General features: G+C 41.7%; 1 protein-coding gene across 9 annotated transcripts in view; it reads right to left on the reverse strand.

The window, feature by feature from the left end:
* The window catches only part of tenm3 (teneurin transmembrane protein 3), a 498200-nt gene that overhangs the window by 102621 nt on the left and 380408 nt on the right, over window positions 1-15171 (reverse strand). For 5 of the 9 annotated variants that reach the window (XM_074697994.1, XM_074698004.1, XM_074697986.1 and 2 more), the window contains 3 exons: window positions 11598-11798; window positions 2976-3161; window positions 391-417 (listed from right to left, as the gene is read on the reverse strand). In XM_074697994.1, coding sequence (XP_074554095.1) covers window positions 391-417; window positions 2976-3161; window positions 11598-11798 — 414 coding nt within the window. The remainder of the gene's footprint in view (window positions 1-390; window positions 418-2975; window positions 3162-11597; window positions 11799-15171) is intronic. The other 4 variants (XM_074698047.1, XM_074698038.1, XM_074698025.1 and 1 more) reach the window with 1 other exon arrangement.

The following is a 15171-nucleotide window of genomic DNA, read 5'->3' on the forward strand; positions in this document are numbered from 1 at the left end:
GGAAGATATATGAGGAGAAAACTAAACTAAACAAAACGTTAAAACTTTCAAAAACAGCTCTGGTACAAGAACAGAGGTTATCTCTAGAAAAAGTCAACCAAAATAAAATGTAATATACACTGTTATGGTACTTTTAAAAAAAAATAATAATATCAAATAAAAGCCCTCAAAATGTTCAAAACCCTATTTATTTTCAGAAATGGAAGGATAATGAAGGGAAGGAGAGTAAAAGCATCATCAGAAATTCTACGTTTCAATCAAATTACAGCCACCAACTGGTCAGCCATAGCTTCAAAAAACAGAAAGAAAAAAAAAAGCAAAGTATGAAAAAAGGAGGGAGGGAGGGAAGCTGGTGATGAGGAGGAGAAGAAGAGGAAAGGAGTACAGTACCTTTGACTCTAATATCCGGGTTGTGGGCTTGAGGAAGGAAAGAAATACAGACAAAAGGTAGAGAAAGAGTGTTTAGTTCAGAAAAACAGGCAGAAACTCAGCAGGTACGTAAAGTTGGTGAAGAGAAACAATCACACACAAAGATCTAAAATTAACAGAGACACATAAAGAGAAGATCTGAACCACTCAGTCTGTAAAACCAGGCCCAGACAGTTTCTAATCAAATCCCTGGTAAACGACAGGACCACTCCGGCTTTCACACGGCTCTTTCCGCGCTGAAATATGAAAAGATCCAGATAATAACTTGGAGGAAACTCTTCAGTGAGGTCAGAGTTTCCATCAGAGGTAAACACAAGATGTTCATGTGATGTTTGGAGACGGAGGAAGGAAAGAAGTGAGTGTGCATGAATCCTCTCCGTCTAAACAAACAGACATTTGTTGGATAAGCACTTACACTGGATTCCTCCTCATTGAGCTATTGTTCTGTTCACAGTGTGTGTGTGTGTGTGTGTGTGTGTGTGTGTGTGTGTGTGTGTGTGTGTGTGTGTGTGTGTGTGTGTGTGTGTGTGTGTGTGTGTGTGTGTCAAACCAACAATCACTGGAGCCAATTTGCAGCTCTTTCCCAGCGATACTGTAGCTGTCTGTCTGTTTGACAACAAATAGCTTTTTTAAGCGAGGGGTTTGGTGGAGAGCTGGAGCCCCCACAAAGGCCCCGCTACTCGTCTGTTTCCCTCTTTGGCTATCACAACACAACAGGACCAGGTTCCTCCACTCACCGCTGATACTCCGAGAAAAACACAACCCTCCTGTTTGAGCTGCAAATAACAAGTGAGATATGGAAAGATAGTTTTCTGATGCATTGCTGGCAAACAGGAGCACTGCTGCAGACCTTTAACTGAAAAGAAAACAAACCATTGTGGTCTGATTGCCGGTTTGTACATTTGAATGCACAAAGACACATTTATTCTACATGCAGTTTGCATCAAGCATTAAGCCTTTAGATGTGTCATTGAACATCTCAGGAATACAAAACATAAAGGCTAAATATGACACAAGGATCTCTGTTCTCCCAAAACAAATACAGCCATTAGGAAAAAAATCCCTACAGCAGCTCTATCTCAATGATCTGTGCTGTATTTTTTAAAGTGTGGGAGGGCTGTGAGTTGACTCCTTTTGTAAGTTAAGATTTCTTCATTGGCAGAGTTCAGGGTTTCTCTTATCATCCGGATTTCAAACCAGACTGCAAAAAAAGAAAAGAAAATGAAATCTAAAGCAAGTGAGAGGATTCTGTTTCTTCTTGTGTGGAGTGTTTTTCCCTGGTCTCCCCACAGAGTCTTGGGTGGTTCCCTCTCTGCACCTGCACACCTGTTCCACATCATGCTCATCAAGAAGCCTGCACTGAAGCTCAGAGAAGAGAGGAGACCAGTGCCAGAGTATTTCAACAGACGTCCGCTGCACGATTTTGGATCTAAATATCTCCCGAAGCACTGCATGGATCAAGAAAGCCTTCTGGGTGAGTATTTTGTTCTACTTCATTCTATAAACAATGTAAAAGCTGTATAAAACGAAATTATCCTTTAAAATTAGAATAATGTCTTAATACAATTGGAAATTTGTTGTAGTTTTTTAATGAGGTAATGAGTAACTATAACTTATTACTTTTCACTTGTCTTGACACTGTAGCCTGTAAAGTGTGATGAATAAGCAGCAGTTCTTGTTCCTCTCTGTCTCTTGGTCCGTTGCTTATCCACATCCCTGAGCTGGCTCTCTATCTGGCCCTGAATCTGAATCAGGCAGCTTTTATGACAGAGAGTTTTGTGTCTTCAGGAGACACAAGTCTTTCTTTATCTTCATTTCATGTCACCTGTCTTGGTCTCTGATCTGCTGTGTACTGCTACATGCGTTTGTCTTAAAGCAGGGATCTCAAACTCATGCCATAGAGGGCCAAGACGCTGCAGGTTTTCTTTCCAACCCAAAAACTCCACCACCTGATTTCACTGATTACCTCACCTTCCAGCAGAGAGCAGGGGCTGATCAGTGAAATCATCTGGTGGAAACCTGCAGCCTCTTGGCCCTCCATGGCACAAGTTTGAGATCCCTTTCTTAAAGCAACATCGTTCCCCAGCACCATGTGTGTTTTCACTGGTTCGGAGAGGCGTACCTGCCTGGAGACAGAAGTAACCTGACGTTATGGAACTTAATGCAACGTGAGTAACAGATACTGCTGATTATGTTCTGAAGGCTGCGACAGAGTGATAGCAAACCATGACTGACTCCAAAAGACAGTTCTGTCCTTATCAGGGTAGATCTCATTCCTATCCGTGGTGCTGCTGTTCCCCTGTTTCCACTGAGCGACAGGAAAGAACCAACAGAAACAGAGATGAGCTAAATTCACAGATTTTTCCTCTGGTGCCTCTCTGGAAGGATCCCAGGAACCGGATGGTCAAATGTTATGTTTTCATCACCTCACAGGCCATCCACTGATAACAGTGAGGTTTTTGAAGACTCCTGTGATTCCTCCAAACTGTTCAGGAGGTAAATCATTAAGCAGTGAAAGTGTGTGTCTGTGTGTGAAATCTACTCACCAATATTGCAGTGCTCTCCGGTCCATCCCTGGTCACACTCACACTTGCCCTCCTTGCACACACCATTCTTGCTGCACATGGGGTGACAGGCCTTCTGGTCACACAAAGTTCCCGTCCAGCCCTCCTCACACCGACACACCCCGCCGTAACAGACGCCGTGGCTGCCACAATCCACCTCACACACTTCTGCAAGAAGGGAGAACAACAAACATGAAGACACATACACAGAGAAAATGTCCTTCCAGTATCATTCAAGACACCTGATACAAGTATAATGAGAACAAACCAGGCACTGTGAACGGGCATAATGTGAAATGTGAGTCATAATACTGTCAGGATCAAAACAACTCACTTCATATTTCAGCTGAGTTTATGTCGCTGATGGGAGAGTAAATGAAATGTGAAAAAACTCACGTTTTATTCTAAATCAAACACGTTCTCATACAGAGGAATCAAGGAATGGATGCAGACGAATTCAAAGAGAAGGATTAAAAATACTTTTTCACAGGCGGGACAAGTTAAGTCTGTCATCAAGCAGAACACAAACATATGTGACAGGAAGACTGCAGTTGGCTCTTTTATCACCCCTCAACATCTGCATGTATGTTGACGGTCTGAAAACAACATGTGGGGTGTAAACTGAAATAATCATTGTGTTACTCTGTTGTGTTATTTGATGATCCTCTGCTGGCTCCAGAAATCACGCAGTAGCTACAGATGATGTGCATAAAGTTTATCTGATTATCGTTTCAAAAAGACTTGGAATTTGATGCGTTTTTTTTTCCGGCATTCAGAAAAAAAGGATTGGTCGGAACAAAACAGTGTTCCAGTGTTCCAGTGTGAGTTGACTTGAGTTGAAGGAAATCTGGTGCTCAAAATGAGGTTGCCACAAAAACTACTCCTCCTGCTGCAGTATAGGTAAAAAAAAAAAATCTATCTCCCCAGTCATTCCAGATGAGTTAAAAAAAAAAAAAATTACACCTAGTAGAATTGTTTCTCACAGCTGGCTGCTGTGGATGAAGATGTTATTTGGACACCTTGAATCCAGGTCCTTGTTTTTCTGAAAAGTTTAATTTTCTTTGGTTATAAGAGGTTAAAAATGAGGCTTGTGCATTTTTTTATGGGATTGTAAAATATGTTGAAAGCGAGAACCAAGAAGAGATTAGACGAGGGGTTCCAAAACTTTACTGTGCAAAGGCCCCCCAAACAGCATTGCTTCTAGCTGGGGACCCCCTTTGAAAACAAACAGACAATGCTTTAAAATATGTAAAGAAATGTCAACTTAAAGGATGTATTTTCTAACTTTTTCAACAAACAAAACAAACAAACAAACAAACAAACAACAGCCAGACTAATACAGGTAGGTTGTTACAAAAGGGAGAAGACATTTTGACAGGGCAATAGCCTTAAAGTTCTGTTTAGTTTTTTTGGATAGCTTAATAACAAGCACAAACCACCAGGTCTACACAGATCAGGACATCGTCATGCCGAGGTTGCAGCTGTCAGAACAGGTACAGACGGGTGAAGTCGGAAACATGTGAACCCAGCACTTTACATTTTGTATGTTCAAATGGTTACAAATGAAAAAAAGGAACCCTAAATGTAAATGAAAATTAGATAAGCAGATTCTATTTTTTCCCTTTCCTTCAATTTTTGGAGGCCTCCCTTGTGCTAAAAAAAACAACAACTTGGGTCTGAAATACTGATTTCTCTATCAGCACACAGGAGTGGTTTTCCGTCCAACTCAGCAGTTAGTTGATATCAAGATCACAAGTTTATCCAATCAGAGCCACAGCTCAGCTCATGTGACTAACAGGTGACTTATAGCTGTTAGAACAGAAGGTCAAAGCCTGCGTCGTATCCAATATGGCCGCCACCATCGATTGGCCTTGTTACTTAACATTAGGAACAAATGGGTGACAAAGCGTACACTACAAAGAAGAACACTACTAAGAAAAGAATCCAAAGTTCACTCTGAGAACATCCTACATACATCCAACTACAGAGCCAAGAGATATACATCTGGAGCGTCATAGATCATCACTCTGTTTTCATTTATCACCTCTCCCTCTCTCTGATTAATGCATTTACAGTTATTAATTAATAAACATTTATAATCAGAGTGATGAATTATGCTCATGCTGCATTGACTATGCACTAAACTGGACGCTGCATAGGAAGCAGCAGACGGTGCAGTGTGTGCAGCTCCGATAAAAGTGATTGTCCTCTAAAACATAATGAGCTGCCCACGCTGTTTAATGAGATATAAATTAAAAAATCAATTAACACCCGGAGACCAAAAGGCTGTCCTCAATTCACCTGGACCTGTGTGTGTGTGTGTGTGTGTGTGTGTGTGTGTGTGTGTGTGTGTGTGTGTGTGTGTGTGTGTGTGTGTGTGCATGAGTGTGTGTGTGCATGAGTGTGTGTGTGTGTCCTGGACTGAACGCTGATCCTTAAAGAGCTCTTTGTTTCTGTTCTTTGTTAAATGAGAAGTCATGTTAAACAAACTCTGGTGTGTCAGTCAAACTGTGTTTATGATGAGGAAAGTCTTATTTACCTTCTCACAGACCGAGCAGTGCTGAAAGGGCAGTGTTCGGCCCTTGGGCTGGATTTTTAACATCATAAATAAAGAAAGGAAACATTCACTGCAGTGTTGCACTTCTGTTTTTCAACAATCAATTCTTTGTTTCCTGAATGCTGACCAGAATTGCTGACAATCAGTGTTGTCACAGTTACTTTGAAAAAGTAATCCGATTACTGATAACTGACTACTCCTTTAAAAAGTAACTCAGTTACTTTACTGACTACTTCATTTTAAAGGTAGCTAAGTTAGATTACAAGTTACTTTGTTAGTTACTTTCAGCAGCTGCCGGCAAACACCTGCAGCTGCATAATTTGGCAAAAATTGCACAAGCAATTAAAATGAATGATAATATGAGCCCACATGTTTTGTTTTAAAGTAACATGCAGACATTGGTAGTTGTAAAACATGTACTTAACAATTAAAACAAAAATATTTATTTTACACATTTGAATTTCAAATACAACTGAAAGATTTTACAGTACTATTGTTAGTACTCTACAGCACTGTTTCAGTTAAATTTTGGATTTAAATTATTTTCTTTTTAAATCCTTTATTTTAGTCTAGTTTGGTTTCCATTAGTTTTATTTATTGTTAAAGCTGATCCTGTATTTGTGAATCAATAAGCAAAAATAAATGTTGCTGGAGTGTGGGCTCACATAATCCTCAGTACCCTGCTCGGGGCACCCCAGTCTAAAAAGTCTGGGCACGGCCCTGCTTGCCACCAAGTGCATCGTTGTAGCCTATGTTATGTTGCTCTGCTCCTCAGCAGATGGATTTGTGCTAAACAGAGGGTTCAGCTCCTGGAATAGAGGGAGTTAAAGAGAGAAGTAAAGTAAAAGACGGGACTCACCTTTCTCCCAGGTAAGAGTCAAACAAACAAAGCGTTTATGGCCACAGTGCGCTAATCCCTCTCTAATTGATTCCTACACGTTTCAGTCAAAGATCTGAAGTAAACCGCCAGCACAGAGTGAACACTGAACCGCCATCTTTAGCTGAAAAACTCAAAACAGTGACTGTATTTCCAGCTAGAAAACGAACATTTCTCCTCTCCCCCTCTGTTTACCTTTGTGTGCTGGCTGCTAGCACTCGTGAGTTGTTCACATGCTGAAAACTTGATGAACACGCGAATCGTGTCACTCCTTGAGACACAAGAAAAAAGCATATAGCTTTTTTTTTACAAGAAAAAATAAAACAAAAGTAACGCACAGTGATTTTGATATGTAACTTTAATCTGATTAGTGGTTTGGTAATTGTAACGCGTAAGATTACTCTTTCCTGAAAAAAGCAGTCAAATCAGAGTAACACGTTACTTAGTAGCGTGTTACTGACATCACTGCTGACAAGACACACAGACTCATACAAGTCAAGATACAAGTCTTCTTTCATCATCTAAACACACATTTTTGTCTCATGTTTGGGCTCAATTGAAAGATGATGGTTACTTTGCTAGTAGCCTGCAGCCTCTCTGAAAAGTCAAACTACCCTCTGAAGGAACAAGAAAATGTTGCTGGGGAGAGGGACATCTGAGTCCTCTTGCAAAAGCTGCTGCAACAGCTACCTGATTTTAGGTAAGTGAAGAGAGCAAATGGTTGGATGGATGGATGGATGGATGGATGGATGGAAAAGTGGTTAATGGATGGATAGATGGATCAGTGGTTGGATGGATGGATGGTTGGATAGATAGATAGATAGATAGATAGATAGATAGATAGATAGATAGATAGATAGATAGATAGATAGATAGATAGATAGATAGATGGTTTGATGGACATCTCATGTAATTAAGGCTGTATTCAGACCAGAAAAGTCCTTTGGTCCACTTGTTTGGTCCGGACCAAAAGCGGACTTTTTTTTTTTTTTTTGTTTGGTGCGGTTCGTATTCAGATTGTACTTTTTGAAAGTGGACTATATTCTGTAAACACATCCACGTGTGTGACGATCAGTGCTCTCATTGGACAGCACTGACAAAGGGCGGCACACAGAGTACAGACCCGGAAATGGAGGTAAACGTGTGTTTGTGCTCTTATTAGAGCTGCAAAATCATTTTCAGTTTCAAGAGCAGCTCCTTCAAAGCAGGCTTAAAAACGCTCCATTTCAAATTTTGGAACAGACAAATGCGCGCAGCAAGGAGACGCTATGCTCTGCATGTCCTGATCCACAACATGCTAGCAACAGCGTGGCTAAACAGAAGACGGAGGATCAGGTATGACCCAAAGACGGTTAGGTTACGGTGGCTTTATAGGCCCAAAAGGCGCATGTATCCTGTAGTTAGTTTGGATGGACCTTGGTTTGTATTCAGAGCTGCACTGGAGAACCACGAACCGCACCAGAGTTCGTTTGGAACCGAGACCACCTCAAAAAGTGGGTCTTGGTCCGGTTGTTTGGTCTGCACCAGGGTTCGTTTGAGTCGATTCACACCTGCATGAAAAGTCTGCACCAGCGTGGGAAACGGACCCTGGTCCGTTCAAAGTGGACCAAACAGTCCAGGTCTGAATACGCCCTAATAACTCTCACAGAGCATGGTCCTATAGTGCTGTTCAGCTGCTTGCCTCTGAGTCTAGTGGCATGATAAAAGCATTCTGAACAAAACTGAACTGATCGTCTTTTTAAAAAAATTAACTGAAGTAGTAGTAGTAGTAATACTATGTCAAGAGACTGCTCACATGTCAGTGTTGACAATTACACATCTTATTTGCAATCCTTACTAATGATTTACATTAAACATTGACGGTAGGAAGGAGCTCCATTGTGACTAGCTCTTTTTTGGAACATGCCTTGTGGGCACCTTAAGCGGTCCTTGTGGGTTCCCAAGTGCACTGCCTTGGTGACCCCTGCAATAGTGCATAATCTTAGTTGGCATTATAAGGATAACCTGGTTCAACAACAAGCATAACACAGCTGACCTGCTGTGGTTACAATCAGGAGTGAAACAAACACTACCTGTGTTACTCTGTGGTCTAGATAACAGTGTCTGCTGGTACTGTCGGAACATCAGACAGACTGAGGAAGCAGGATGTAATGCTGTAAAACAGAGGTTCAGGCGTGTATGAAGAAATAATAACACACAACATTATTTAAAGGACACAGGGACATGGACTTCAATATCTACAAATAACAGCTCAATGCTCTGGGCCGGCTTTGACTTATTTCTGTCTCAGAGTTTCTACACACATCGAATATACACCCTCGTATCGTGATGGTGTATCAGATTAGCAGATTGTCCCAACCTCAGAATAAATATGTGTTTTTGTGTGCCAGCAAGTACAAAAGGAGTGTGTATTTTAGTGTGTGCCTGTAATTGAATTTAATCTTTTCAAGCGTGTGTTTTTGTGTTTTGGAAGGAGAGTGTCCTTAATTGGATGTGTGTTTGATGGTTTTGACAAGACAATACACTGTGCAAGAGCCCAAGGCAACTAAAATAGAAGTGAGAGCACACACACACACACACACACACACACACACACACACACACACACACACATACACACACACCCTCCTTCCCTCTTGTCTTTGTTTTTATGTTGAGCCATCTGTTACTGATCTGCATTTCTCCACCTTTTTTTTTCTACATCAGTGCTGTCACTTGTCTTACTCTCTCCCTCTCTCCTGCACCACAAACACTGGGTATTTGTTCAGCAAAAATAAAAAAACGAAAATAACCAGATACAAAATAAACCATGCTCTTTCCATGAACGTGTTGTAAATGGTGACTCATGTCTGTCAGATGCTGGGACAGAAATAACACAGGTTTGTTCTCCTGAACTGGAAAAGTCTGTAAGGCTGAGGTCAGGGTGAGGAGGACGGGTCAACAATGACTGCTGAGTTTATGAGTTTCCTACTGATGATCAGTTTTGGTTTCTCTGACCATGATCATAACTGTTGACCTGAAAGCAGCAACTCTTCTTCCTGCAGCTAACCAAACATTATCATTAGAAGAGGGAGCTTCACGGTGAAGCAGAGCGTATGCAGGAGAAAGAGCCAGCACCCCACACTGAAGGTTCTCTGACGGCCTGCAGGAGACAGTTTCCACTTGAAGCTGTACCCAAAAGTGAGTGTAAATATACGCCATGATTATTGTCTGCCACAAACCATAGAAGAGATGAGCGCTATCTGAAAAAAAAAATATTGGATCAAAAACAGGAAAAAAAAACACAGAAGAGAGTCCACTCTTCTTGGGTAGTTTTGATGTTTACATAGTCATAGAAACAATATTCTGTGGGTCATTATAGGTCCGTCAAAATGCTCTGAAAATGGCTGGCAGTCGATTCGTTTGAAATAAAATCATCTTACTTCAAGATGAGTTATGAAAATATTCCTTGTGGAACTAGAGCCTGATTCTACTATTAAAAAAGAATTACATGTTTTTGGCTTTGAATAAGTTAAAGGTAGAGTCTGCAGGATTTTCCTAAAAAATAAAATACTAACTTTTACAGGAATAATCCTGCTTAATCATCTCTGTTGTGCCTCTATACATGTGTGTCAGTGTCTGTGCCTGCCTCAGCCCCCTCCTCTGTCTGAATGTTAATGTTTTGGTTGTATCAGGATGTTTCTGGGCAAGGTAAGGGTGGTTATATCAGCCAATCACAGCCTACTTAGTGTACAAGTGACTTTGCGTGTTGATTAGGGAGTGAAAGAAGCTTTCCTGAGCTATCCCGACTATGACAGCGGACGGAGGACTGAAGTGACAGACGGACAAACAAAGTGAAACAAAACACCAAACAGACAAAGCTTTTTCCTTAGCTGGGGAAAGCTTGGCTCAACTTTCACTCACTTTCAGGAACTTGAAGGAGAGCATGGGACAAAGGGTGACAGGAGTTAGCTTTCTGCTAATCAGCAATGTGTCAAATACTCGTGATTAGCCTGTGCCAACATAGCAAGTCAGATGCACAGCTCTCGAGTCTCTCCCACTGAGAAATGTGATGCTACAGGTGGTTGCTTGGATAGATAGTGTGTTAAGAGAGGTTAGGTTAGTTCTGCTTAGGGGATGAGCACTGGGAGGACATGACTAAGATTCACTAACGGTACATGTTATCGTCTCAGAGCACAGGGCTGTGAGGAACATTAGCTCAAAGTCATGTACTAAGATTTTTGTTTTTCAGTGTAGTTCACACTCATGTGTAATCTATACTCAATCATAGAGATTCTCTGGAGCTGAAACACTCATCAAAATGCTTGATGCATGCTGCTGTCTTGCCTTGGAAAAGTTTTCTTGTCTTGGAAATAGACTGACTGTCTCTCCTTATCACAGAACTTAAATCTGCAGCCTCTCTGAGCTGTGTCTTCATGCTGTCCGCTCGGTTGCTCTCTGACTCCTTCCTCTGTCAGGAGACCGCTCTCCCGTTTGCAACTCCTACCGACCGCTGCTGCAGGCCTTGTAACATGCTGTTAGTAATCTGAAGACCATGAAACTTCTATTTTAGTTTCTCTTCATTGGCCTCCGGTCAGTTTAAGAATTGATTTGTAGGATTTACTGAAAGTCTTAATGTGTTGTAGCCTGTGGCAATGTCACTGACCTTGTGCCTCTTCACAAGTTTCAGTGCGAACTCCTCTGGCGAGGTTTTTCCATCCATTTCAAACAGCTGCTAACTTCTAAAAGTGAACATGTTTTTGCCGTCAGGGTATCAGAGCTGTAGGAGAGTAAACAGCTTAGCTAAAGCACCATCATCCTTTAAATCTCTCTGCAGAATTATGTTTACAGATGCAGCTTTTTGCATAATTGACTGTCTTACACACCTTATGTCTTATTAGTTGTTTTACAAGCGGTGCATCCCGTCTTTTATTCCTGCTCCTACGGGCTCACAGCTCTGACGCTGTTATCTTAATTATGCTCTGCTCTGTAATTGCTTTTTTGTTTTCATTTTATGCTGATGCTGCTCTGCTTTATCCTCTCTTAATGACTCTGTTTAAAGCTTTATTAACTCTTTCAGCTTGGTGAGAAGCTGCGTCTACAAAGCCCATAAAAGTGTTTTCAGAGACTCTTCTCCTCCTGGAGCCAAAAGAAAAATGTAAAAACCTCACCACATGAGCTCAACACTCACCCAGAGAGCAGTCAGGCCCAGTCCAGTTCTGGTCACAGGTACAGGTGCTGGTCTCTGCGCTGTAGGTGCCGTGACCCGAGCACTGGTCCGGACACATGGCTTTTGCAATCTCGCAGCTGGCTCCGCCCCAGCCGGGCTGGCAGTGACACTCGCCGTGGATACACACACCATGAGCAGAACAACTGGGGTCAATGCAGTCCACTGGAGACAGAGAGGAAGACAGTCGTTTTCAGTTGACTGAGGGTAAACACAGGAGGTGGAGCCACGACGGTCACACCCACTGAGTGGCAGAGGGCCTGACTAACAGACAGCATCAGCAATCAGCATGACTGAATCATAAAAAAGACAAACCTGCAAAAAACAACCGCAACTGGGAAAGAGCTGTGCTGTGTTTGATGGTCTATAATAATTTAAAGAGGGGGGTGCTTTTCTTTCTTTTTATTCTGTCTTTCTGGGGCCCCAGAAGTATCTTTTCATGATTCACAGCTTGAAGAAATCCTGATTTTTCTCTCACTGGTGTGTCTGGAACACTCAGTTTAAGCTGCTATCTCTTGAAGAGTCCATGCTCCACATAGCCGCTTTCCTCTCATTGGGTAGCCCAGTGTTTTATTTAATAACTCATAAAAATCTCAATTTGGATCAGTTTACAGACAGATTCAGGGATTTATACAACATATGGATATGTAAAGGTTTGAAAATCTGCACGTTTAGTCTGAACCTCCAGAATTGGTACTCTGTATCCACGATGAACATGTAAGCAAGTAAAATACCCTCTCTCAAGAAGGCTGACAACTTAACAAAGCAAAGGATTCAAATGAATACTTAAACCCAGAAAGTAAAGCTGAACTGAACTGAACTCAAACACTTGAACATCATCTCCCATGGTATTAAAGTTATTCAGTTATACATATCTTCTGTTTAGCAAACTACAGTGAAGATGTTCAAGAGTTACTGTATTAACCTGAATATAAGATGAGCTTTTATTTCGTTGAATAGATAGTTTTCTTGAGTTGCTGCCTTACAGCAACAGCAAAGGGCACTTGATTTTGCTTTGTGGACTTCTCCGGCTTTGAAATCATTCAAATGTTCCAAAACCTGATTTCTGGGTACACTTTAGTGAATGATTAACATGTTTATGGTAGCATGGATCCCTGTGCCTGTAAGTAGCAGGACTGCTAGCTCCTTCGCAAAACAGACGGCACATAAAAAAGTGCTTTAGGACTGCAAGAACTTTTCTCAGGAACTATGGAGCATTACAGCAACAATGTCCTTTTAAGAGATGCTGTGAGGAGGATCTGTTTATTACGTTCCCTCGCCACCTTCTGGCCCAGAGTCTCAGTGCACTGTCGTAAATTACCTTTAGTGAGGTGTGTGTTTGTTTTGGAATTAATTGGAAATCGGATCAAAACATTTTTTTGTTCAAGACAACTTTTTACTGGATACAACAATGCTTAGGTATGGTATTTATCAGGCCAGTTACGTAGCAATACAGTGCCATCAAGCAAACATTGTAGTAGCCGGGTATGTGTAGTGCTATCTGCAACTTGGTGCTTTGACATATCTGTAGGCTTACGTGACAACAAGTAACACTGTCAGTTTGTAAGTAGTTTAAGCTGTCTATATTTAGCACAGCTGGCAGTCCAGTGCTCTAGGACATGTCTGTAACGAATAACTGCTGCATGTGGGTTGGAATGAACATTTTCAGAAACAGCTAAGCCCCTGTGTTAGCCTTTAGCTTGGACTGAATCACTGCCCTTTATCACTGACTTTTTTTTTTAATCTTTCTTCTGCTCTTCTGTCCTTTGTCTGTCTGCCAGTTAGGCTCCAATGACCACTATCACTACAAAATCAATCACAGAAATCGTTTTCAGCTTAAACATTTATGTCTGTAAGCATAGCTTGTTTACATTCCCTACAGCTGAAAGGAGGAGGGGGGACGGAGCGCACTAGCGCTGCGCGGAAGGACACATGACCAGTTAGTTAGGTCCAGATAAATGTTTATATTTCCGAAGACTTGATGCACTTAAAAATATTCTATGTAGTTTACTATTAAACTGTGGTATTACTTTTTGATTTTAGTTCTTGTAGGCAGAGAAAATAGCCTTTGAATCTGGTACGGTATTTCCCTGTTAGCGCCTATTTCCTCGTCACCAGCGATTACAGTCTGTGTCTTACTGAGGGAGAGGAGACAACTTTCTACTGTATCTAATGTCCTTAGTGGTCACATGGAGCTCATACAACCCCAATTAAAAAATAACTGAACTGTCCCTTTAAAGTGTGGATTATGGTCGCGCATGTATCTAGAAGGGGGCCTTTTCAAGAACACTTTCAAACTCCTGACAGCCTCTTTAACCAAGGGACTAGGGTCCAAATGTAGTTCTGGGGTAATACATTCAGTGTTCACTACAGCTCTGCCTCAGGGGTAGTTCTTTCCGGGGATGCCGAACTTGGGGTGGGGCCTACAAGGAGACAAACACTGATCCACAGGAACCTTTTAGTACCTGGGAATGTTTTACCAGGAACTAAAAGAACCAACAACCAAAGAGCCCCACAGATGCACAGAGGTTGCAAGATGTGAACATTTCTGGGTGCAAAGGGAGTCATCAGTAAGGCAGTTTACAGTTTTTATCATGAGAGAGCTCCAAAACTAGATTTTGACAGGCTGGTGTGACTTATGATCCAGATTTTGCAAAATATAAATAGCAGATAGTTTTTCTATCTCTTTGGCTTTGAGTCTAAGACAGAGTCAAAACTAATGCTAACAGAGATCAGGTAAACAGAGCCGATTCTGGAAGGAAGAAGGAATAAACCTTAGTATTTACGCTGTATGTGAATCACTATGTCGCGTAATGAATGATGAAAGCTTTGGAACAGGAGTGTATCATATTCTCATAGTACCACGTGGGAGTGTGTGATGTGTACTCTCATCAGCTCAAACTGTGGGTGTTAGAATTTAAACCTCTGCTCATTCTACCACCTTCACATCAATTTAACCCTTTCACTGCTGCTTTTCCAACCTGCCACAGTAACTTGCATGGTGCCTTCGCTGATTCAGCAGCTGTCAATGAGGTTAACACACACACACACACACACACACACACACACACACACACACACACACACACACACACACACACACACACACACACACACACACACACACACACACACACACACAGGCTCTGTTGATCGAGGTAAACTCATTCTTGGTATGCCTCTGGCTCACAGGATTAGTGTGGCCAAAGACTGAACTGATCCTAAACTAATCTGGTTTCCTGCACATAGAACGTGCATGTGCATATTTTTGTTTCCTTTTTGTGCACACTTACATAGAGACCAGCATAATCAGTTTGTATGTGTGTGTTTGTGTACCTGCATGTGTGTGTGTCCGACCAGAACACAGTGGACTAGTATTGACCTGCTCAGATTAAATAAGCATGGTGTACAGCTCGTGGCCAGCTACCTGTCAGCAGCTGGACACTTCCACAGTGTGTGTCTGTGTGTATGTGTGTGTGTGTGTGTGTGTGTGTGTGTGTGTGTGTGTGCGTGTGTGTGTGTGTGTGTGTGTGTGTGA

The sequence above is a fragment of the Halichoeres trimaculatus genome, unplaced genomic scaffold (genome assembly GCF_033239565.1).
Source record: "Halichoeres trimaculatus isolate MK-OKI-2021-1 unplaced genomic scaffold, fHalTri1.1 fHalTri1_scaffold_2, whole genome shotgun sequence".
NCBI lineage: Eukaryota > Metazoa > Chordata > Actinopteri > Labriformes > Labridae > Halichoeres > Halichoeres trimaculatus.